The sequence below is a fragment of the Lepus europaeus genome, chromosome 10 (assembly GCF_033115175.1).
Source record: "Lepus europaeus isolate LE1 chromosome 10, mLepTim1.pri, whole genome shotgun sequence".
Taxonomy (NCBI): Eukaryota; Metazoa; Chordata; class Mammalia; order Lagomorpha; family Leporidae; genus Lepus; species Lepus europaeus.
This window is the reverse complement of record NC_084836.1, coordinates 71,177,530-71,199,411: the sequence shown is the minus strand read 5'-3', so window position 1 is coordinate 71,199,411 and position 21,882 is coordinate 71,177,530. Positions and strand designations below refer to the sequence as shown.

Genomic DNA, 21,882 nt, shown 5'->3' with positions numbered 1-21,882 from the left:
CGCAGAGTGTGCATCTGATGAAAGAAGAGGGAGAAAGCTGGGGGGAAAAGAGCCAAAGGAGTACAGAAGAAGGAAGGATTAGAAAAAGTTGGGACGGGGCTGGTACCGTGGTGCAGTAGATTAATCCTCCACCTGCGGCACCCGCATCCCATATGGGCGCAAGTTCGAGTCCCAGTTGCTCCTCTTCTGATCCAGCTCTCTGCTGTGGCCTCGGGAAGCAGTAGAAGATGGCCCAAGTCCTTGGGCCCCTGCACCCGCATGGGAGACTGGGAAGAAGCACCTGGCTCCTTGCTTTGGATCAGCGCAGCTCCGGCCATTGTGGCCATTTGGGGAATGAACCAACCTTTCTCTCTGTCTCTCCTTCTCACTATCTGTAACTCTACCTCTCAAATAATAAAAATCTTTAAAGAGAGAGAGAGAGAGAGAGAGAGAGAGAGAGAGAGAGAGAGAGAAGGCTGGGATGTCCTTGCTGTAACTCTATTGGAGTTTCTCCTTTTTCCTGAGTGTGGGAAATTCCCATTCTGAATATTCTTTTTTTAAAAAAAGCTTAATTTTATTATTTATCTTATTTTGAAAAGCAGAATTACAGAGAGAGGTAGAGACAGAAAGATAAGTCTTCCATTCACTGGTTCACTTCCCAGATGGCCACAATGGCCAAGGCTGGGCCAGGCTGAAACCAGGAGCCAGAAGCTTCCTCTGGGTCTTCTACATGGATGCAGGGCCCCAAGGATTTGGGCCATCTTCTGTTGCTTTCTAGGTGCATTAGCAGGGAGCTGGATCAGAAGTGGACTTGATCTGGGACTCGAACTGGTGCCCAAGTGGGATGCCGGTAGTAGATTACCCGCTACACTACAACGCTAGCTCCTCTGGGTATTCTGTACCATTATTGTCCCTCATATCTATTCTATGCCCATTCTAGCTACAATCCTCCCCCCGACACACACACACACACATGCACATGCGAGTACTAGTTGCAGTAAGTACCTGGAATCAGGGTGGGATATCTCCCGCCTCCATCAAGTTTCCAAGCTTAGAATTATCACTGTTGAGCAGGAAATTCAGAAAATGAAATTTTGCCATCAATTACTGCTCAAGCCCAACACTCCTTAAACGTCATTGTACCCTTTCGCTAGTCTCATTTCACCTGATTTTGAGAGCAATCTGGATAGCAGATATGCCCGTTGCCTGGAAAAGTCAAGAGAAGTATTTCTATAGCATCCTGGCAAGGGAGATGACCTATTAGAGACAATCTCTTAGATGGCAAAGGAATTATTTTACTAGATTAAATACGAAAGTTCTGGGCCAGCACTGTGGCACAGTGTGTTAACGCCCTGGCCTGAAGCGCCGGCATCCCGTATGGGTGCCAGTTCAAGTCCTGGCTGCTCCACTTCCGATCCAGCTCTCTGCTATGGCCTGGGAAAGCAGTAGAAGATGGCCCAAGTCCTTGGGCCCCTGCACCCACGTGGGAGACCCGGAAGAAGCTCATGGCTCCTGGCTTTGGATCGACACAGCTCCGGCCATTGCGGCCATCTGGAGAGTGAACCAGCAGATGGAAGACCTCTCTCTCTCTGCCTCTCCTCTCTCTGTGTAACTGACTTTCAAATAAATAAATCTTGAAAAAAAAATGCAAAAGTTCTGAATGGGGCAGGCATTGTGGTGCAGTGAATGAAACTACCAATTGCAGTGCCCCCACATCCTATCTGAGTGCCAGTTCAAGTCCCAGCTACTCTGCTTCTGATCCAGCTCCCGGCTAATGTGCATGGTGAGCAGTGGATGATGGGGCTCAAGTAATGAGCCCCTGCTCATTCTCAGGTTGGAGAACTGGAAGGAGCTGACAGCTATGGCTTCACTATGGCCCAGACTGGGCTGTTGCAGCTATTTGAGAAGTGAATCAACAGATGTTAACATCTCTGTCTGGCGGCAATGAAGCTCAATAGGCTAATCCTCCACCTGCAGCGCTGGCACACCGGGTTCTAGTCCTGGTCAGGGCACCGGATTCTGTCCCGGTTGCTCCTCTTCCAGTCCAGCTCTCTGCTGTGGCCCGGGAGTGCAGTGGAGGATGGCCCAAGTCCTTGGGCCCTGCACCCATATGAGAGACCAGGAGAAGCACCTGGCTCCTGGCGGTGCGGTGCAGCACACCGGCCGCAGTGGCCATTGGAGGGTGAACCAACGGTAAAAGAAGACCTTTCTCCCTGTCTCTCTCTCTCACTGTCCACTCTGCCTGTCAAAAAAAAAAAAAAAAAAAGAAAAAAAGAAAAAGAAAAGAAAAGAAAGAAAGAAAAAGAAATCTCTGTCTTTCAGGGTATAGAGGCTTAAGCCTCCACCTACAGTGCCAGCATCTCATGTGGTTGCCAGTTTGAGTCCCGGCTGTTCCATTTCCAATCCAGCTCCCTGCTAATGCTCCTGGGAAAGCAGCAGAAGATGGCCCAAGTGCTTGGGCCCCTGCACCCATGTGGGAGACCCAGAAGAAGCTCCTGGCTCCTGGCTTCAGCCTGGCACAGCCCCAGCTGTTGCTGCCATTTGGGGAATGAACCAGCAGATGGAAGACCTCTCTCTCTCTCTCTCTCTCTCTCTCTCTCTCTCTCTCCCTTTCTCTCTGTGTAACTGTGCCTTTCAAATACATAAAGTATATCTCTGAAAAAAAAATGTAGGAATTCCTTTTGTTATGTTCCCCATCCATCTTACATCTACCTCCCAAGTTCTCTATTTGTAATCAGAGGAGAAAGATATCTGTTCTTTTTGGGTCCAGGTTCAATGTTGAGATACATTTAGGACTTTACATTTCCAGAACAGAGGTGATCTGATAGCCTAGAGCAGGCAGTCAGCAAACTACAGGCAAAGGACAAATCCTGTCCCACATCCCAATTTTACGAGTGAAGCTTAACTGGACACAGCCACACTCATATACTTATATATGGGCTATGGTTGCTTCTCGTCTGTAACAGCAGAGTTGAGTAGCTGAGACGAAGACCACAAGCCTTCTCATATTTTACTTGAGAAAAAAAATGTGCCAGCTCTTGTTCTAGAGCAATGATGGAGGTGAAATCAGGAGTAAGTAAACAAGACCTATTTTTGGATCTGCAGCCCCTCCCACCAAAACTGCCAACCAGCCCCACTGTAGGCCATTTCAAATCCTTGACACGCATTGAGTGAAGGGGTAGGAGGCACCTGGAAAAGTGACCAGGGGCGGAGATCCCAAGCATGGGGAGATAACAATCACCATTCGCACTCACCAGCCCAGTAGCTTAATTTATTTTATTTTCAAACAGGAACCAAGAACAAGTCTCAGTACAATAAATTATCCATTCTCAACCCTCCTGCTGAAGAAGGAAAAAGGCTCCAAGAGTCTTAGGTTAAAAAAAAAAAAAAAAGGCCGGCACCGCGGCTCACTAGGCTAATCCTCCGCCTTGCGGCGCAGGCACACTGGGTTCTAGTCCCGGTCGGGGCACCGATCCTGTCCCAGTTGCCCCTCTTCCAGGCCAGCTCTCTGCTGTGGCCCGAGAGTGCAGTGGAGGATGGCCCAAGTGCTTGGGCCCTGCACCCCATGGGAGACCAGGAGAAGCACCTGGCTCCTGCCATCGGATCAGCGCGGTGCGCCGGCCGCAGCGCACCTACCGCGGCGGCCATTGGAGGGTGAACCAACTGCAAAAAGGAAGACCTTTCTCTCTGTCTCTCTCTCTCTCTCTCTCACTATCCACTCTGCCTGTCAAAAAAAAAAAAAAAAAAAAAAAAAAACCTTCCTTTGGAGGGTCTATTTTAACACCTGAATGGAAGGAAGCTCATTTTCTAAGGGCCTGGACAGGATTCAGGGGAGAAGACCCTACCCCACCTTCCCATCTTGTCCCCCAAGACAAATCTTTCCATCACTGTCTCCCATTACCTTTCAAGAGGAGAGCCAGGCTATTGTAGAGGAGCTGCAAACAGTAGATAGCAGTGAGGGGGTCTCCTTTCAGATATAGGTCTTACTGGCTCCACCTCTAACTTCTGCATATCTGGAGTTATCACTCACGAGAGAAAGGAGTGGTCAAAAACAAGGAACAAGAATCAGGGTTAAAGGGTGCCCAAGACTGTGAATTTCATCTTGGGCCATTCAGGTGTTTAAGGAAGAGGGATGGCACATTTCTCCCAAATCCAGCTAACTTGGCAGGGGTTGGGGAGACTTCACCTGACCCCTACCACCCTCAAAAGCTGGTTCCAGGTAGATGCTTTTGAACTTCCAGGAGCCAAGGAGGACCCTGGACAGAAACCAGAGCCAAGGACTTCCCTTCCCCAGCCCCTAGGGTGAGGCTGGCCTCACTTGCACACATTGACCCATTCTGTGACTTTGCACTCGTCACATAGCACGTAGCAGCACCAGTGAAAGCGGCAGTGGCAGCGCTCAACTCGCGTCTGCCGGAGCACGTTGTGCCCCCGGCCGCAGCACAGGCTCCCGCAGCCATCCAGCAGGCGGCTGGTCTTGTTGCAAGCCCGGCCCCTCGTGCCCGGGGAGCCCACCGTGGGGTCTCGCTCGCAGAAGTCGGGTGATTTCTCAAAGTAGACCAGCTCTCCTGATAGTCGCCGGGGACGCAGGCGGGGTTGGAAGGCTCCAGAATTGCGGTTGTGGGTGTCGATGAAGATGGCTCGGCCCAGCCGCTCCCTCAGCGCTGCCCCCACTGCCCGGAACTCTGGGGCTGCCCTCCAGCATGTTTTAAACTGGCAGCTGCCTGAAGTGCCATGGCACTTGCATTTCCGCTTCAGGTTTTCAGTTACCACCTAGAGCGTCAGAGAGGAAAGAGGTGGAGGTGAGGGCAGCCCAGAGGCCCAGCACCCAGGAGGCAAGAATGTTTCGATGGCAGAAGAGAAAGGGCTTTGCAAAGCCAGCAGGTGCTAAGCTGGGTGCGTTCGCCGTTTGCAGATGCTGAGCTGAGGCTGGGTGTCTTGCAGGTGCTGAGGGGCCGCCACCATCCCACATGCTACTGCTCTGCTGTGCTTCTCAGCGGCTAGCCAGGACTCAAGAAAGCCAGGGAACCCAGGTCAAGATGCATTCACATACCTGGCGCCCCACCCTGTTGTTATGGATTCGCATTCTCGCCTGGATGTCCCGGGGAGCTTCCCTGGAATCCAAGAAGTCCCGAGAGAACTTCTCTCCAAAGTCCATGTCATGGTTACAGCCACCCCATTCCCACGTGTCCTGGGGGCCAGGGCTGGAGCCTGAGCCGGGGCCAGGGCTGGGCAGGGAGTGGGGAAAACTCTTGCCCCGGGATAGCGCCTGCAGCTGCAGCAGTTTGGACCTGAGCCGATCCTGCTCACCGCTGCCCTTCCAGCCACAGCCACAGCTCACCAGCTTGCCCAGGCTGCAGGCTGTGGCTACCGCATGCATTACCCCAGCAGCCAGCATGGAGAAGGAGAAGGCACTCTCACGGAAACCTGGTTGGGGGGGAGGGGGAGAAGAAAGGCGAATGGTGGAGGGGACATTGACAGGCAGCTGAGAGTGGGAAGCAATTCCTAACTGATTCCTGACCCTGCCGGACAGATCAGAAAGCCCAGAGCCTGATTTCCTTATCTGTAAAGGAAGACGGTGGATCCAGATGATTTTTGGAGACCCATTATCCCTCTTAAAAGTCTGTGGTTTTCAGGTGTGGATGAAAGAGCTCGCCCAGGGGGGAGGAGACCCTGGGATTGGGATGACTAAGAGGGAGTCCCTGAGGTCTTTGAAGATGAGTTCACCGAGTTCCACATCTGAAAGCCTTGAAATTCCCCAGCCCTGCAGGACACTCTAGGGGGTGAGGGTGGTGGGGTGGGGAGAAGCCTTTGGGGTTCTTTTTATTTCTTCAGGATTATCTTAATCAGTCTTTTAATCAAACTACCCTCCACCACCCCAACACCCACAAAGCACTCAAGCTGTGGAACTGCCCAGGTCTGAGTTTTATATTTGCCCGTCAAGACTGTTTATCCTAACCTGCTATTACCTTATAAAATACTGGGGAGTGGAGAGGGATGGGGGTGGAGGGGATTTTCCCTAAGGCCCTCTTAAAAGATTGGCTTCTGTGTTATGTTTTTTGGGGGGTTCACGGAAGCTCAAGATGATAAGCCCTTCCCAGGCTTGGATAGACACACGCCCCACCCAAAGGCAAAGCCTTCTCCTACGCCAGGCTCTCAGCAGAAGTAGAGGGGTCCCTCGCCACCCTGTAGGAGCCCTGAGAAGATGAAAGGCGTAGAGGCCAGGCTCCTCAGTGCCCAGGACCCAGGGCCCGGACCAGCCTCCGGATCCCCCAACCCCAGCGTTCCAAGAACAAAGCTGTTTGCACACGTCTTGGGAATTCCCCTGCAGATGGCATCTGCCTATTAACCCTATAGTCCCCGAAGCACTGCCCCCACCCCCTGGGTGGAGCCCCCCACGGATCTTTGCTCCTCGGGGAGCAGGGCGTGGGGAGAGGCTGTGATGCCTCCCAGACCATGCCTTCCAGACCAGACCAGCAGTGACCTGTTCTCTGCCCCTCCAGCCATTCCTCACCTGCTCAGGTGAGGGACACCTGGGAACTCCACAGCTCAGAGGAGGGGGCTGCTCCCCAGCTTCAAAGCTATCAGGGTCTTTGTTCCCAGCTTTGGCTCCTGGGAACCCCAGCAATTAGGGGAGCAGGTTTAACCCTTAAACGGTTGGGGGCGTCACTCCACCCCCGCTGAGGCTCTGGGGACACCAGCCTGGACTTGTCCAGAGTGGAGGGAGGGGAGAGAGCAATGGGGGCGGGGGGAGCGGAATGGGGGCGTTTGAAGCTTCCAGGGCTGGGGGCGTCTCTTGTTCACAGGTGCAACCCAGATTGAGCAGGGCGGAGGCAGGAAAGGGGGGGAGCCCTGGGGTAGAGGAGTGAGGACCCAGCTGCCTTGCCGGCAGCGAGCAGGTGGGAGTCAGCACCGTAGGGGCCCAGACGGGTGGCCAGACCCGGCTCAGCCTGGCTCCCAGGGGGGAATTCCCGGAGAGGCCCCTCCCGGAGCCTTGAACCCGTCCCTTCCCGCCTCCGCTCGCCTCGGCCTGCCCCCCGCACCCCAGCCTCGGCGGCGGCGCAGACCCCGCCCCTCCAGGCTCACCGCGCTTGAGGATGGCGCTGTGGTGCGGCAGGCGGCCGCCGCCCTCGAGCGCCGAGCAGTTCCAGCGCTGGTCGCGCAGCTGGTGCTGGCACTCGTGCACGGCGACGTGCAGACCCTGAAGCGCAGAGGCCGTCACGTCGGGGCTGCGCAGGCACAGGCCCAGCTGGCGCTTGCTTAGGCCGGACAGCGTCAAGCACACGGTGTTGGCCGTCAGCGGCGGCTCCCCGGGCAGCTTCAGGCCCAGAATCTCATTGCTGAGCGCCCTGGGAACAGAGAGGGCGTCTCTGGGGTCTGGACCCCCTCCACCGCCTCCACTCCCGGCCTGCACTCCCCGAGGGCAGGTGGTTGGTGGAGGGCTCAGAGGTACCACAGCGGGGAGTGGGGGGCTGCTGCTCACCGACTGCACACCGCAAGGAGCAGGAGACCCGCGAGGCCCAAGGGCAGAGTCCGCTGCTGGGGCTCCTCCAGCATGTCGAAGCCCGGAGGCTCCGGTGGGCAGATGTGGTCAGGGCCTGTGGACGGGGAGAGAGATCTGATGTGAGATTGGGGATAAGGGTGGCTTGCTCGGGGCTCCTAACCCGTTCTGGCTCTAATCATCCATCCCCAAATAAAACCCATTCCCACAGTCCTGGACGGCTGAAAGAGGAAGAACCCAGACCTCACGCAAGCCCTGGAGCCCTGCCCGGTCAGACACAATGTACACACAGACACACACACACACATTCAAACTCAGAAACACCGACCACCGCCTCCCACTGCTCCCTCTCCGAGCTCTCCCCCCACCCACAACTGGCTCCCACGCCTCCAGAGGCCACGGAGTGCAGGTATTGTCAAAGGAGAATGGAGAGTGGGCTCCCCCACTCCCCCCCCCCCCCCACCGCGCACACCTCCCTGCTCAGGGAGGGAACGCTCCAGGTGCAGCTAGGAGCGGGAGGGGAGCCGGGTTCTCTCCGGTGTGGACCCCCGTGTGGGCAAAGCTGAGTCCCCGCCTTTCCTAACTACTTACTCCCCTCCTCAGCGGGCTGCCCGTCTGGTCCCCACCCCCCTTTGCAGCCACTTCATTGCCCTCCAAACTTGGAGGCACCCTTTTATGCTGTCTTTATCCCTGGCAGTGTCTCTGGCTCTCCGCGCCTGCGGGTGGGCGTCCGTTGGTCTGTCTGGTCTGACAGTGCACCGGTTCCGTCCCCGGGGGCGTGCGCCCCCGCCCCTCCCTTGCTTTCTGGGCTCCGATTACCTCCAGCGGTTCCGGTGCTGGGTCCGTGACCGGCGCGGCTGGGCCGCCTGGACTAGGCTCGGGCCGCTCAAACTCTGGGGAGACTGCTCCGGGTTCTGCCCCCTCGGCAACGCTGCATTCTTCCAGGGCTGGGCCACTCCTCTCCGCCAGCTTCCCCCAGCGCCGCGGCGGCCGCGGGGAAGGAAGGGCGGGAGGAAGGGAGGGAGTGCTCGAGAGAGCTAGGAGAGAGCCGGCAAGCGCAGAACTGCAGCTCTGGCTCTGCTGGCGCACAGCTCACCGAGGCTCGGCCCGACTGACGGAGCTGCGGCCCCTCCCCGAGCCCGGGGCATCCCCTCCCCCCTCTCCCCTCCCTGCCTTGACCAGGGGAACGCAACCGCTCCCCCTCCTCCCAGCCTAAACACACACCCTCTCCCCCGACGCCCGCGTCGAGCTCAGCCTCGCAGAGCAGGGAAATGGCCCGAGTTCCTCTCACCTGCGCTGGGGTCCCCAAAGCTGCTAAGGAGAATGCAGCCACCCAGACCGACAAGCCAGGACCGCGTCCCGGTGGCCAAACCTTTCATCATCTTTCTTTGCCTCAGTTTCACCACCAAGAGCGGGGTGACTGGCGGGCTCCTTTGACAAGCCGAGGACGGAGCTGAACAGGCGTCTGGCTTCCGGGGTTGGACAGCGGCTTGCAGAGTCCGGAGCCAGGAGCGCAGCCGTCCGCACGGCGCTGGGAGCCAGCAGGAGAGGCTTAGGACTGTGGGCTTGGCAACCGCCCACCTCAGAGCCCTGCACCTCCCCCTTGGGAGGGGTCAGCTTTGGCCTTGGAGTGTGGTCCCAGCTGAGGTTCAGGTAGCCCCATAGCTCTTCAGCCTGCCTTGCAGGCATCCTGGCCCACAGCGGTCTTCCTACCCTTCCGGGGATCCCGGCTGCGAGCTGGCAGGTGCACTTCACACAGGCTGAGGAGGGTCTCGGGATCCCAAACTGAGCCCAGCCCCAGACAGTCAGGAAACACCCCGGTCCTGGGGTACACAGGCAGAGGCAAATCACCTCCAGGAGCTCCAGCGGTGGCAGTGAAGGGGTTAGGCGCCACCGAGCTCCCGCCTGAGTCACCCTTGCAACTCTAACCACTGCGGGCTATTTTTGCCAGAGAGGGGCCCCAGGCTTCCCAGCCACCCCCAGCCCCTGCCAGACCACAACCCAAGGCACGGCTGGCCCCGCGCACCCCAGGCGAGGCACGTTGACTCAGACACGGCTCCCCAGGAGGCAGAGGCACGGGGCTGATGCCCGCAGCCAGAGGCCTCTTCCTTGGTGGTGGTAGCAGCCGGCGGTGTGGCTGCAGGTCCTGCCTTGGGCTGCAGGGGGCGCCGCGTCCAAGATGGAAGATGGGGGATTTAACGCATGTTGGGATTTTCCTGAGCACCTTCCTGTGCCAAGCCCTGCACAGGCCAGGGAGGTGAGAGTGCCACGGTCCCTGGCACTGGGCAGCCTGGACCGAGAAGGGATGCTTTGCTCTCATTTTGCACCTCTGCATAGCGGGAGGATAGGGGGACGGAGCCCAAGTGCTATGGACCCCCCTCCCATTTAGAGGACAAGAGCCAAACCACAGTGGCTTTTGAGGCCACTAAAAGCTGAAGCCCTATCTCAGTAGCTTTATCCATAAACATGGATTCCGTGGTCCCTGCCAATGTCCTGGCCCCTTTTCCTGAAATCCACCCATGTCCCTGGAGTAGGGGGTCCTAGACCCCTTTTTCCATGGGGACCTCATGGACACTGGAACTTCTCCATGTGTCTCCAGATTTCCCTCGAGTGGTTTTGGTGGTTGTTGATCTCGCTAGCATCTTTTGCTTCGCCTATGGATTCTACCTTTGTCGTGTTCACACAGCATTGCTGTCAGGTGCCAACAAGGGGCCAGGCTCAGAACCGGTACCATAGGTTTCAACTCATCAGTGACCCCTGTGCCCTCCGTGCTGGACTGTTCCAAATCCCAGCGCCCCTACTCTGGCTCCCTGTCCCTGATGAGACCCGGCCTGGGGATGAGCGGCCACAGCAGGCTGACTGGGTGGCCTGAGCTGGCCCACAGTGCCCTCAGTCCGACCGGCTGGCCTGAGCGCTGACCCGCAGGCAGCTCAAGGGCGGTGGGACAGGCGGGGCCTGGAGAGGGCTGCGGGTGCACGCCCATTGCCTAATACCCCAAGCACGCGGCCAGCTCCAGGAAAGAGGAGGGGCGGGAACCAGAGAGACCTTGACAAGGGTTGGGGCCTTCACGGAAGGGGGCTCGCAGGGGGCTGTCAGCACGGCAGGGAGGGAGTGCACGCGGATGAGCAGCATGGAGGGCTGCTCTTCCCATCGCGAGGCCACAGAGTGGATCGAGAGCAGTGTGGAGAAGAACACTGGGGCTCTGGAGGGCGGGGGTCAGAGAAAAGGGTAGGGGCCCCTGGAGATTGGGGGGATCAAGCAACCGAGGCGGTGGCTAAAGCCGGGCGCAGCCTGGGGAAACCTCCTCCTCCTCCTCCTCCCCCCATGTTTGCCTTGGCCCAGGGTCCCGGGTGACTCATCTGTTGCTAAGCCGCTGATAGGGGCGGCCAGGCCCGGGGAACCCAAATTATAGGCCCAGGAGGGATGGATGCGCCTGAAGCGGTGAGCTCAGCCGCACTGCCTACCCTCCGCCTCGAAAGCCTGCTGCAGCACCGCAGGCCACCACTAGGAGGCACCAAAGGGTCTGTGACCAGACCGTGCTGGACTCAGGCAGCGCCCCCTCCCCCCCATAATCGGCAGTGAGCTCCAGCAGTCTGTGGGGGTCAGCCTGGGACATGTCCCCCTTCTCTGCTCATGCCTTCCCAACCCAGTGGGGTAGTGCTGCCTGCTGACGCTTCGAATGAATGTAGGCTTCCCCGCCCACAAACTTGCAGCCTTGGTCCCCTGCTTCCTCCCCCCACCCCATCCCAGGGTTCAGGCAAAAGCTGCCTCCCTCCTCCAACAGCTCACTCCTATCCCTTGTGTAGAATAGAAATTTGCTATTGATTGTGGTCAAAAGCGATACAGAGAAAAATAAAGCGGGGTAAAGGAGGTTGGTAGTGGGGTCTTGATAAAGACAGAGGGAAAGGAAGAGAGGGAATGAACACTTGGAGAGCATTCCAGAAAACAGGAGAGCAGGTGCACAGACCCAGGCAAGTGAGCATGCCAAGGAGGCCAGCGTGGCAAGAGGGGAGGAATCCATGGGGAGACACAGCAGAAAGCAAAGAAGGATGAACTCAGAAAAAAACAGGCAGTGCATATGGGGCCTGAGAAGCTACTGGAAAGATTTTGATTTTTGCATTGAGTGACATGGGGTATCCGAAGATTTGAATAACATGATATGACTTCCTTTTTTTTTTTTTTTTTTGACAGGCAGAGTGGACAGTGAGAGAGAGAGAGAGAGAGAGGTCTTCCTTTTGCCATTGGTTCACCCCCCAATGGCCGCCACAGCTGGCGCACTGCAGCCGGTGCACCACACTGATCCGAAGCCAGGAGCCAGGTGCTTCTCCTGGTCTCCCATGGGGTGCAGGGCCCAAGCACTTGGGCCATCCTCCACTGCACTCCTGGGCCACAGCAGAGAGCTGGCCTGGAAGAGGGGCAACCGGGACAGAATCCAGCACCCCGACCGGGACTAGAACCCGGAGTGCCGGCGTTGCCGCAAGGCGAAGAATTAGCCTGTTGAGCTGCAGTGCCAGCATGACTTCCATTTTGGAAAAGATGGCTCTGGCTGCTGTGAGGGGAATGGACTGTGGTGTGTGTGTGTGTTAAGGATAGGAGCAAGGAGAACTCTGAGAAGGCCATTGTCCTAGGCCTTTGTCCTGAAAGGATGGAGTTACTATTTTTTTTAAAAAAATATTTATTTTTTTTTAAAAATATTTATTCATTTTTTTGAAAGTCAGAGTTACACAAAGAGAGGAGAGGCAGAGAGACAGAGAGAGAGGTCTTCCATTCACTGGTTCACTCCCCAATTGGCCACAATGGCCAGAGCTGTGCCAATCTGAAGCCAGGAGCCAGGAGCTTCTTCCGGGTATCCCACAGGGGTGCAGGGGCCCAAGGACTTGGACCATCTTCTACTGCTTCCTCAGGCCACAGCAGAGAGCTAGATTGGAAGAGGAGCAGCTGGGACTAGAACCGGTGCCCATATGGGATGCTGGCACTGCAGGCAGCAGCTTTACCCACTATGCTACAGTGCTGGCCCCTGGAGTTGCTATTTACTGCGGTGGAAAAGACTGAAGAACGAGCAGTTGGGACAAGTAGGAATCAAGGATTCAGTGAATTCTGAGATGCTAATTCAAGTGGTAGATATGGAAGACCAGAGTGCAGAGACAGATATAAACGAGGGAATGTGAGTCTGGATAGTTCACCAGGGGAGTTTGAGTAGCTAGCGAAGAAGCTCAGATTGAACCTTGGGTGTGTCCCAGTGTTTAGAAATTGGATAAACAAGGAGGAACCAGATAGAGAGACTGATAAGCAGCCAGTGAGGTAGGAACGGCTGTTCCAGAACCAAGTGGAGATGCATTTCCAGAAGGAGGAAGTGTTTAGCTGTGCCTACTGTTCCAGAAAGGTGACTGCAGTGAGCACTGAGAACTGCCTATTGGGCAGGGCAACACGGAGGTTCATGGATGATTCTGCCAAGCAGATGAGTTCAGAGGTGTGACTGGGGTGAAAAGAAAAAGGAATTGGCACGAGCAGAGAAATGGAGCAATTTTGGATGGCCATATGGGATTGGTTTTGTGGCCTTTCAGACTGGCGCTGTCACAGTGTGTTGGCAGGTGTATGGGTACCTGCCAGCAAACTGGTGATGTGGGTGGGGGTGGGGAGATGTATTCATAAGGTGATTTGCTCTTCCCAGAAACAGGGCTAGGTCATAGTGTGAATCCAAGCCTCAAGCCCTTCCTCACTTCCTCCCTACTCCTGGAGGTCAGAATGCTGGACTAAGGATATGGGCTCCATTTCTCTCTTCCTACCTCTGCTTGATGCCAATGGCCACAGACAGTGCTTCCTTGTCTTCCAAGCCCACCCGCCCCCCTTCCAGGTGGGGGTCTATCAACCTCTCCAGGCCTCCATGGGAAGACATTGCTAAGGGGCAAAGGAAGACTGCTCATGGTACTGCTCATGTACTCGGGCAATCTGCAGCAGGTGTTTTCTGCTGAGACTATAGGCTTGGGACTGTGGATGATACTGAGCCACTACACCTTGTCCTTCAGAGATGAATTATTGGAGAGGCCAGGTACCCTGGGCTGGGCAGAGGGTCAGAGAAGTACAGGATCCTCAAAACTAGCCTCTGTCACACTTCATTTGGATTCATACACATCTCTTTTAAAATGCTAAGTGTCCCAGGAATAGCATTTAAGCTTCCCAGGCATTTACTCCTCAGAATGATCTTCTTGCCTTGCAAGGGAAGCTTGGTCATTTCTAGGACTTCAGACACTTTAGGGTCAGGTCTGGGTAAATGAGTCAGAAAGCATCTTCAGGGGCTGGCACTGTGGGCATACGGGTGCCGGTTCAAGTCCCGGCTGCTTCACTTCGATCCAGCTCCCTGCAGATGGGGCCTGGGACAGCAGTGGAAGATGGCCCAAGTGTTTGGGCCCTGCACCTGTGTGGGAGACCCAGAGGAAGCCCCTGGCTTCAGCCTGGCCCAGCCCTGGCTGTTGTGACCATTTGGGGAGTGAGCCAGCAGATGGAAGAGCTCTCTCTGTGTCTCTCCCTATCTTGGTCTATAACTCTGCCTCTTAAATAAATCTTTTTAAAATAAATAAGTAAGTAAGTAGGTCTTCAAGGACAAGTGAGAGGAAGAAAAGAGGACCCAAAAGGAAGACTAGAAGGTCCTAGCAACCACTTTGATCTGTTTGTCGATTTCAGAAGGGCACCAGCCTGCTGGCAGGTCCCTGGTAGGAAGCAATCAGCACACAGGAGCTTTGAGTCAAAATGATCTGGCCCTATTAGCTGTGGCCTCGAACAAATGCTGAGTCTCTTTTTTCTCCTCTAAATTGGGGAAAAAGAAGAGACAGAGAGGCAGAGACCTCTCTGTGTGGTGGAGGAGGGAAGAGGCTGTGGTCACCAGCCTGGCGGTGTCTCCTGTGCCCATACAGAGGAAAGCAGGCACTTCTCCAATAGGAAGCCCTGGAGTGGACTTGCCGTTGAGCTGGAGCCTCTGGGAGAAAGGAGAGAGAAGGGTCGGCACATCGGATGGAGTGGGTCCAGACAGCCCAGTGTGGCCAGACTGAAGAAAAGCGGAGTTTGGGAGGAAGACAGAAAAATCCAGAGAGAAGCACACAGGTCGAGGCACAAGTGCCCTACCCCAACCTTCTGTTCCGGCAGAAGCAGCCTCTCTACAATCCTCTCCTGCCGCACCCACGCCTCTCATCCCTTCTGCCATCCTCTCTGAGCCCAGCCAGTGCTCTGAGATCCAGCTGCTCAGACACGGCCATGGCTGTAGGCTCGGCTCCCTCCCCCAATCACAGGAGCAGGTCCACACACCCCACCACAGGATGACACACCGTAAGATGGCGCAAGGGAAAGAGAGCGACAGAGTGACACATATACACATACTTTGTCTCCCCCTGCGCTCACTCATCCACCCACCTCCACACAGTCCCAGACGCTGCTGGCTAGCTCTGCGTCCCTCAACAAGCTCCACCTCCTTCCTGACACACAGCCCCAGGCCACCGCAGGGCTGGGATGACTTGATCTCTTCTGGTGTGAGCTGAATTCCAAAATTCTTTGGAAAAGTTCCAAACATCTCAGAACAAGGAGTTTCTGCACAGGCAGACACACGGAGAGCGATGCACCCCCCCTAGAACACACCCTCATTCGCTCGCACTCACATTGTCACACTTAGCCCACTCATGCGCTCCTTGCCGGCATGCACAAACCGGTTTCTCTCCACGGCTGGGCTTAAGCCCCCCCACCCCCAATCACCGGGATTTCCCTGACCACAGCCCCACCCACGCATACACACCCCCTCCAGTCTCCCCCTTTTCCTTCCCTGTCCAGCCGTCGGGAGTTCCTGGGCGGGGAAGCGTCCCCCGGAGTCGCTGACCAGAACCACAACTTTCCTTCCGCTACTCAGGATGGGGGAGAGAAGGGACGCCGGCGGGACTCGGGGTGACGTCGAGGGGACAGCCCCACCGCAAGCGGCGAGGCGGGTTGGGCGCCTGGCGGGTTCTCCCAGCAAGCACATTGTCGCCGCGCCCCCTGGCGGATGCTAGCCCCGACGGGCTCCGGACGCGGAGAGAAGTGAGGCGGGCGCGCGTGGGAGGGCGTCCCAAGGGGAGGGGTCGGCGGCCAGTGCAGGCCCGGAGGCGGGGGCCACCGGGCAGGGGGCGGGGGGATGAGCCCCGACGGCCAGCCCGTCAGCTCTCGGCTCAGACGGGCGGGAGCCAGGACCCCGCTCGCCGCCCATTGTCTGCGCCCTGACCGGTGCGCCCTGGTGCCACAGTGCGGCCCCGCGGGGCAGCCTCCTCTCGTCACTTCAGCCAGCGCCGCAACTATAAGAGGCGGTGCCGCCCGCCGTGGCCGCTTCAGCCCACCAGCCGGGACCGCGAGCCATGCTGCTGGCCGCCCGCCTCCAGGGTCCTTAAAGCCAGACTGCGAACTTTCGCCACTGCCGCCACCGCCGCGTCCCGCCCCACTGTCGCGGGCAGCCGCCAAAGCCGCCGCAACTACAGCACAGAGCGGGCAAGGCCAGGCAGGCCATGGGGCGCTGGGCGCTGCTGCCCAGCTGGGTTTCTCCTGCGCTGCTACTGGCGCTGGCCGCCCTGCCCGCAGCTCTGGCGGCCAACAGCAGCGGCCGATGGTGGTAAGTGAGCTGGTCGGGGTCACCACTTGTCCCGGGGCGCAGAGCCAGGGGTCAACCCTACCCAGCTCCCACGCTCTGGGATCCGTCAGCCGACTGGCTCGCTGCGCCAACATCCCGGGGCACGCTGGCGCGCACTGCAGCCCCACTCCCCACACCCAGGCTCCAGCTCTCCTGCAGTGGGGTGAACTACCGGCCTGCAGAGACCCACCATACCCAGGGCAGGGAGCCCACTCCCTTCTAACACTGTTCTTCCCTTTTGAGCCCCAAGGCAGGCTTCACGTTGGTGTCCACATCAGAAGTCTCACCACCAGGGAAAGGCAAGGGCCAGTCATGGTCTTAGAAGGGATGCGAGTAGAGGGGTGGGACTCAAGCATTGCATGCCCTGGGCGGGCAAGGACTGCAGGCTCGGAGCTCCATGCTTCGGCTGGCAGAGAGGAGGCTGGGGGAGCGCAGGTGGCCGCTCAGCCTCCGGGTTCCCTATGCCTCTGTCCAGACCCTGCATGGTGGGCTCCCGGACACACATGCCTGGTTATTTCAAACAGGTGAGCTCGGCAGCACGGGGTCATTACCTTATTATTTATCTTCCGACGACTGCCTCCCCACACAGAGCCCCAGGCAGACGGACAGAGGGAAGACGGCGTTTACCGTTAAGGTGCGGGTCCCCTTGGGGAACCTGAGCTCCAGTTTCGTGTCCTCCCAGGGGCATCGTAAACGTCGCTTCCTCCACGAACCTGCTAACTGACTCCAAGAGCCTGCAGCTGGTGCTGGAGCCCAGTCTGCAGCTCCTGAGCCGCAAACAGCGGCGCCTGATCCGGCAGAACCCAGGCATCCTGCACAGCGTGAGCGGGGGGCTGCAGAGCGCCGTGCGCGAGTGCAAGTGGCAATTCCGGAACCGCCGCTGGAACTGCCCCACCGCGCCGGGGCCCCACCTCTTCGGCAAGATCGTCAACCGAGGTGGGTGCCAGGAAGGCGCTGCTTCCGGGAGCAGAGGAAACGCAGGGTTACCCCCACCCCCGGGGCACCGGCGGGAGGGCGAGCGAGTGCAGGGAAGACGTCCGGGGCGCTGTAAGGTCACTCTGTCCACCTGCCGAGCGCCCAGAGCCCAGCGCGGGCTCCAGGGCACGCTCTTTCTAACCGAGCGCTTTCCAACTGTATGCCTTGGGCAAGAAGCTTGATTCTTCTGAACCATCGCCCCCAGAGAAAAGGAGCTGCTGGTCGGGGGGCGCCGGCCGGCGGGCTCTCCCTACCCCCACCCTGTCCCAGCGATGTCCGAGGAGCTGTTGTCTACAGGAACGCGTCTTGCCTCCTGCCCAGCACGGCTTTGCGTGAGCCACATAGATGGCAAGTTTGGGCTGAGGCCAGAACTTGCCGATGCGAAGTTCTCCTGCTCCCCTGCTTTCGGATTTTCTCTCTGGGGCTGCCCCATTTGAGCTCCAGTCAAAATGCGCGCGGAGAAGTCGGCGAGGCGTGATTACGGGTGCGCGCCCGCCCACGCACCTACTTGCTAAAGGCGACCCGGGTCCCAGTTCTCAGGACTACGTGGTCCCAGGCCGAGCCCCCCTCAGGAACACCCTTCCTGATCTTGAGCTTTTCATCCACAGGCTGCCGGGAAACAGCTTTTATCTTCGCCATCACCTCCGCGGGGGTCACCCACTCGGTGGCGCGCTCCTGCTCCGAGGGTTCCATCGAGTCTTGCACGTGCGACTATCGGCGGCGCGGCCCCGGGGGCCCCGACTGGCACTGGGGGGGCTGCAGCGACAACATCGACTTCGGCCGCCTCTTTGGCAGGGAATTCGTGGACTCCGGGGAGAAGGGGCGGGACCTGCGCTTTCTCATGAACCTGCACAACAACGAGGCGGGCCGCACGGTAAGTCGACCTGGGACCCGCGGGCTCCGGGGGCACCAGGAGAGGGCGTCCCAGAGGGCGCAGAAGGCTTGGAAGGAAGCCGGGGAAGGGAAGAGATAAGCGGTCGAGGGCTAAGGGAGGGCTTCCTGGGCTGAGAGGCACAGATGCAACCAAAGCGATTACAAGTTGTGCAACCCACAGACTGCCTCGCCTACGGCCCTTCAGTGCTACAGACGCGAAAAATAAGCCTGGGAGGCTGAGATGGACGCGCAGCTCCTGTCCAATCTCGGCGGCACACTTCGTCACGTCCCTTGCCCTGGGCTTGGCTAGGCCAGGGCTGCTGCCGAGAGAGGGCCTGCTGGCGTCCGGGAGGGGGCGGTGCCCGGGCGGGTGGCCTCGGCGCCAGCAGTGCCCTAGGACGGCTCGCTCTCTTCCCTCACAGACCGTCTTCTCCGAGATGCGCCAGGAGTGCAAGTGCCACGGCATGTCGGGCTCGTGCACCGTGCGCACGTGCTGGATGCGGCTGCCCACGCTGCGCGCCGTGGGCGATGTGCTGCGCGACCGCTTCGACGGCGCCTCGCGCGTCCTCTACGGCAACCGCGGTAGCAACCGCGCTTCGCGGGCGGAGCTGCTGCGCCTGGAGCCCGAGGACCCGGCGCACAAGCCGCCCTCCCCGCACGACCTGGTTTACTTTGAGAAATCGCCCAACTTCTGCACGTACAGCGGACGCCTGGGCACCGCGGGCACCACGGGGCGAGCCTGCAACAGCTCGTCGCCGGCTCTGGACGGCTGCGAGCTGCTGTGCTGCGGTCGGGGCCACCGCACGCGCACGCAGCGCGTCACCGAGCGCTGCAATTGCACCTTCCACTGGTGCTGTCATGTCAGCTGCCGCAACTGCACACATACGCGCGTGCTGCACGAGTGTCTGTGAGGCGCCGCGCTCGCTCGCGCCCGGGAGAACGCTGGCCTCCAGCGCTCCCCCCAGACAGACTCGCTGGCCTGCCAGACCCTCAGAAGCGTCCCCACCCGCATCCCGTACCTCCAGCCGCGTCCCCACGGTGGTGCAGATGGTCCCTCCCACCTCCATCTACCTGGGGACTCCTCAAACCACTTACCTGGGGCGGCACGCACCCTCTTGCCACTCTGAGGGATCTGCCCCAGACCTACCTCCCTCCCTGACCGCGGGAGACCCCCCTTGTTGCACTGCCCCCTTCCCCTGCTTGACCAGGTGAGAGAAGGATTGGTCTTTTTCCCACTCTGGGGCCAGCTCCCTGCTCCATGGTACCAGCGACCCCTGCGCCTCTCTCTTTCCCTCTTTGTCCTTTCTCTCTCGGTCTCCATGCACCCCTTCCCCCTCCCAGCTTGCTAGGGGTGCAGACACACACAGGCACACACACATACACACACACATACACACACCTGGGCCATCAGGGACTTTCTCCTCCCCGTGAGCAGCTGAAGCGGGAGATTGCAGGGTGAAAAGGCAGCTGTGGTGATGTGGACCAGGAGGCCCCCCCCTCCAGAAGGGGGTGAGGGTGGGGGGGGCAACCCGGCAGCAATGCCCCCCACCCCATTCTCCAAGCCTCTGCCCTGAAGCCATTGAACAGCTGTGAGCCACCCTCAGCCACCTCCTACCCCTTCCTGTCCTGCCTTCTCATTAGTGTGTAAATAATTTGCACTGACACGTGGATACAAAGCCACAAATTTGGTTGTTGTAAATAAAACTATTTATTGTGCTGGGTTCCAGCCTGGTTTGCAGAGACCACACCCCCCACTTCTCACCCCCTAGCCTCTCTCCTTTGGCCCCTGTACCCTTTACTCTCCTCTTCCCAGCTTCTCAAAGATGCCTTTGCCCACCGGAATCAGTATTTCCTCCCACTGTAGCTATTAGTGGCTCCTCGCCCCCATCGGTGCAGTATCTTCCTCTGCAGAATAAAATCTCTATTTTTATCAATGACCTGCTGGCTTTTCCTTGAATTCAGAACACGACCTTCGCCCTTCTTGCATCCTTGCCTGGCTTAGATGCTCTTAAACAAACAGAACGCATCATCAGAGGACGGCTTTTCTGATCCCGCACGAGGGCCCTGAGATCCCGACCCTTCCATGGCCCTAATGACGTCTCCTAAGAGAACCTGATAAAGAACCAAAAGACCCCGCAGAGGTCTTCCTCCTCCAACACCACTGGCCAGGAGATGCGGGCGTGTGCATTCACGCAGTGAGTGGGGATTAGACCAACTCCCTGGGGCTGTGACGGTAGCGCCGATGGAGTGGCAGTCAGGACCCTATTCGAAGGAGTGGGAAAAGAAACCCAAGCAGAAAAGGGTGTTGCCCCAGTGTATAGCTATTGGTTCCTCAAGCCTGCCTTCCCCAGCTGCGCTCAGGGCATTGGGTGGCGGTGAGGTTTTCCTAATGGGGAAACACCCTATTAGGATCCCATCCTCGCTCTGGGCTCAGGGGCATCCAGGTGACAGACAGGGACTCAAAAGCTCAGAGACAATGGTGGAAGAGGAAAGTGGGACAGGAGGCTTAAGATCCAAACACAGGCCACACTTAACTGAATACAACCAAAAGGAAACCCAATGTCAACCATAGCCACACCATTAAGCTAGCCATTCTCATAAACAGTGACAGCACTGGTGTGAAAACTTCGAAGTGCGCATTCACAGACATCAGCAGGCATTCTAATCCTGCCCACAGTCCTGAGCCCAGCTCTAACTTTAATCCCCTCCCTGGTTCTGGGACTAGGTAACCCTCACATCCGACAAACACTAACTCCTTCCTAAATGCCAGTGATTGTCTGGAATCCTAACCCCTCTGAGGAGAGGAGCTGCGAAGCACCGCCCCCTGCCCGCCCGAGGGCACCAGCGGGTCCCAGCCTGCTCTCCCCAGGACGCTGTCACTGCCTCCCACTTCTCCCTGGATACGTAAACTCTGACCCCTCTTGGCCTTTGGGATCTGTGTAGGGGGAGCAGAGCAGAACCAGGAGCTGCCCAGCGCTTACAACTGCAGCCCTATGCCTTAATACCGCCTTGGTTTCAATGGGAAGCCCGGCGGGAAGAATGAAACCTTAGTGATCGTGGGTAGGAGGCACCCAAAAGGCCTTAGGGTCCAGTAAAGAGCACCTGCAGAGAATGCCCAGTCCGTAATCCAGACAGTGGCTCCATCCCGCAGCTCTCAGAAGCCAGGGGGCTCAGGGGGCACTTGGAGAAGCAGCAGAGGTCAGAGAGGGGGTCCAAGGGTTGACGACTGTCTCTACCACTCTCAGCTAAACTCTGAACTCCAAGAAATGGAATCAGAGTTAGCTTTTAGGCCCGGCAGCTGGGTGGTGGTGGTGGTGGTGGTGGTGGTCTCTGGGGGTGAACCGACACACAGGAGCTGGAGGAAGAGCAATGGAGAGCCCCCTAAGGAGACACTCACACAAACTGGCCTGATCAGGGGCGGTTACGGCACCTTATCCTGTAGGGAGGGGACGAGGTTCACATGAGAAAATGTTGGGTCATCTGAACACTTGCTACCACCCCCTCTGTATCAGGTAAATGCCAAATACTGTCAATGCAGTGATGTTCAAGCCACAGGACCTGCCTGGAGGAGGCAACTGTCCAGCCAGAGAATCAAGCACCCTGACAGATATTGTCCATGTAGTAGGCGGGACGTAGTAGGTGGACTCAGTGAGGTGGAAAGCCAAAATCTGCACGTGCAAGACATTTAAGGATACACAACTCCCCCACCCCCACCCCACTCCTCCTCACTCAAGCCTACAACAGAGTAGCCTTTTTCTTTCCGGAAGCTGGGCCTGTGCGATCCGTGGGGGCTGTGGGGAGTGTGGTGCTGCAAGGGGCATGCAGAATGGCTGCCTCCTAAATGAAGCAGGCGCTAATAAAAAGGCAAACCCTTTGTAGGAGCTGCAACGTGCCCCCATGGCAGCTAGGAGCTGCT

At 57.9% G+C, this 21,882-nt stretch overlaps 2 protein-coding genes across 3 annotated transcripts; one reads left to right on the top strand and one right to left on the bottom strand.

Moving 5' to 3' along the window:
• Positions 1 to 3,243: 3,243 nt before the first annotated feature.
• On the bottom strand, positions 3,244 to 9,000 carry WNT10B (Wnt family member 10B). 2 transcript variants are annotated; one of them, XM_062202229.1, is made up of 6 exons: positions 8,772 to 9,000; positions 8,300 to 8,517; positions 7,463 to 7,577; positions 7,066 to 7,328; positions 5,033 to 5,406; positions 3,244 to 4,752 (listed from the first exon to the last, which is right to left on the bottom strand). In XM_062202229.1, the coding sequence occupies exons 3-6, from the start codon at positions 7,534 to 7,536 to the stop codon at positions 4,294 to 4,296; spliced, it is 1,170 nt and encodes a 389-aa protein (XP_062058213.1). In that variant the 5' UTR covers positions 7,537 to 7,577; positions 8,300 to 8,517; positions 8,772 to 9,000; the 3' UTR covers positions 3,244 to 4,293. The 2 variants fall into 2 exon arrangements, with proteins under 2 accessions (XP_062058213.1, XP_062058212.1); XM_062202228.1 differs by lacking the exon at positions 8,772 to 9,000 and having other exon boundaries at positions 8,300 to 8,578.
• A 6,996-nt stretch (positions 9,001 to 15,996) lies between these two features.
• On the top strand, positions 15,997 to 18,877 carry WNT1 (Wnt family member 1). Its single transcript, XM_062202227.1, has 4 exons — positions 15,997 to 16,100; positions 16,801 to 17,054; positions 17,702 to 17,967; positions 18,389 to 18,877. Exons 1-4 carry the CDS (start codon positions 15,997 to 15,999, stop codon positions 18,875 to 18,877), a joined length of 1,113 nt encoding a protein of 370 aa, XP_062058211.1.
• The last annotated feature ends 3,005 nt before the right edge of the window (positions 18,878 to 21,882 follow it).

Excerpts from the sequence above, each read along its gene's own strand:
- WNT10B (XM_062202229.1), bottom strand. The coding sequence starts at position 7,536 with ATGCTGGAGGAGCCCCAGCAGCGGACTCTGCCCTTGGGCCTCGCGGGT. Across the intron at positions 7,329-7,462 it reads CTCCTTGCGGTGTGCAGTCG|GGCGCTCAGCAATGAGATTC; the intron begins GTGAGCAGCAGC and ends CTCTGTTCCCAG. Across the intron at positions 4,753-5,032 it reads ACAACAGGGTGGGGCGCCAG|GTGGTAACTGAAAACCTGAA; the intron begins GTATGTGAATGC and ends CTGACGCTCTAG.
- WNT1 (XM_062202227.1), top strand. The coding sequence starts at position 15,997 with ATGGGGCGCTGGGCGCTGCTGCCCAGCTGGGTTTCTCCTGCGCTGCTA. Across the intron at positions 16,101-16,800 it reads AACAGCAGCGGCCGATGGTG|GGGCATCGTAAACGTCGCTT; the intron begins GTAAGTGAGCTG and ends GTGTCCTCCCAG. Across the intron at positions 17,055-17,701 it reads CGGCAAGATCGTCAACCGAG|GCTGCCGGGAAACAGCTTTT; the intron begins GTGGGTGCCAGG and ends TTTCATCCACAG.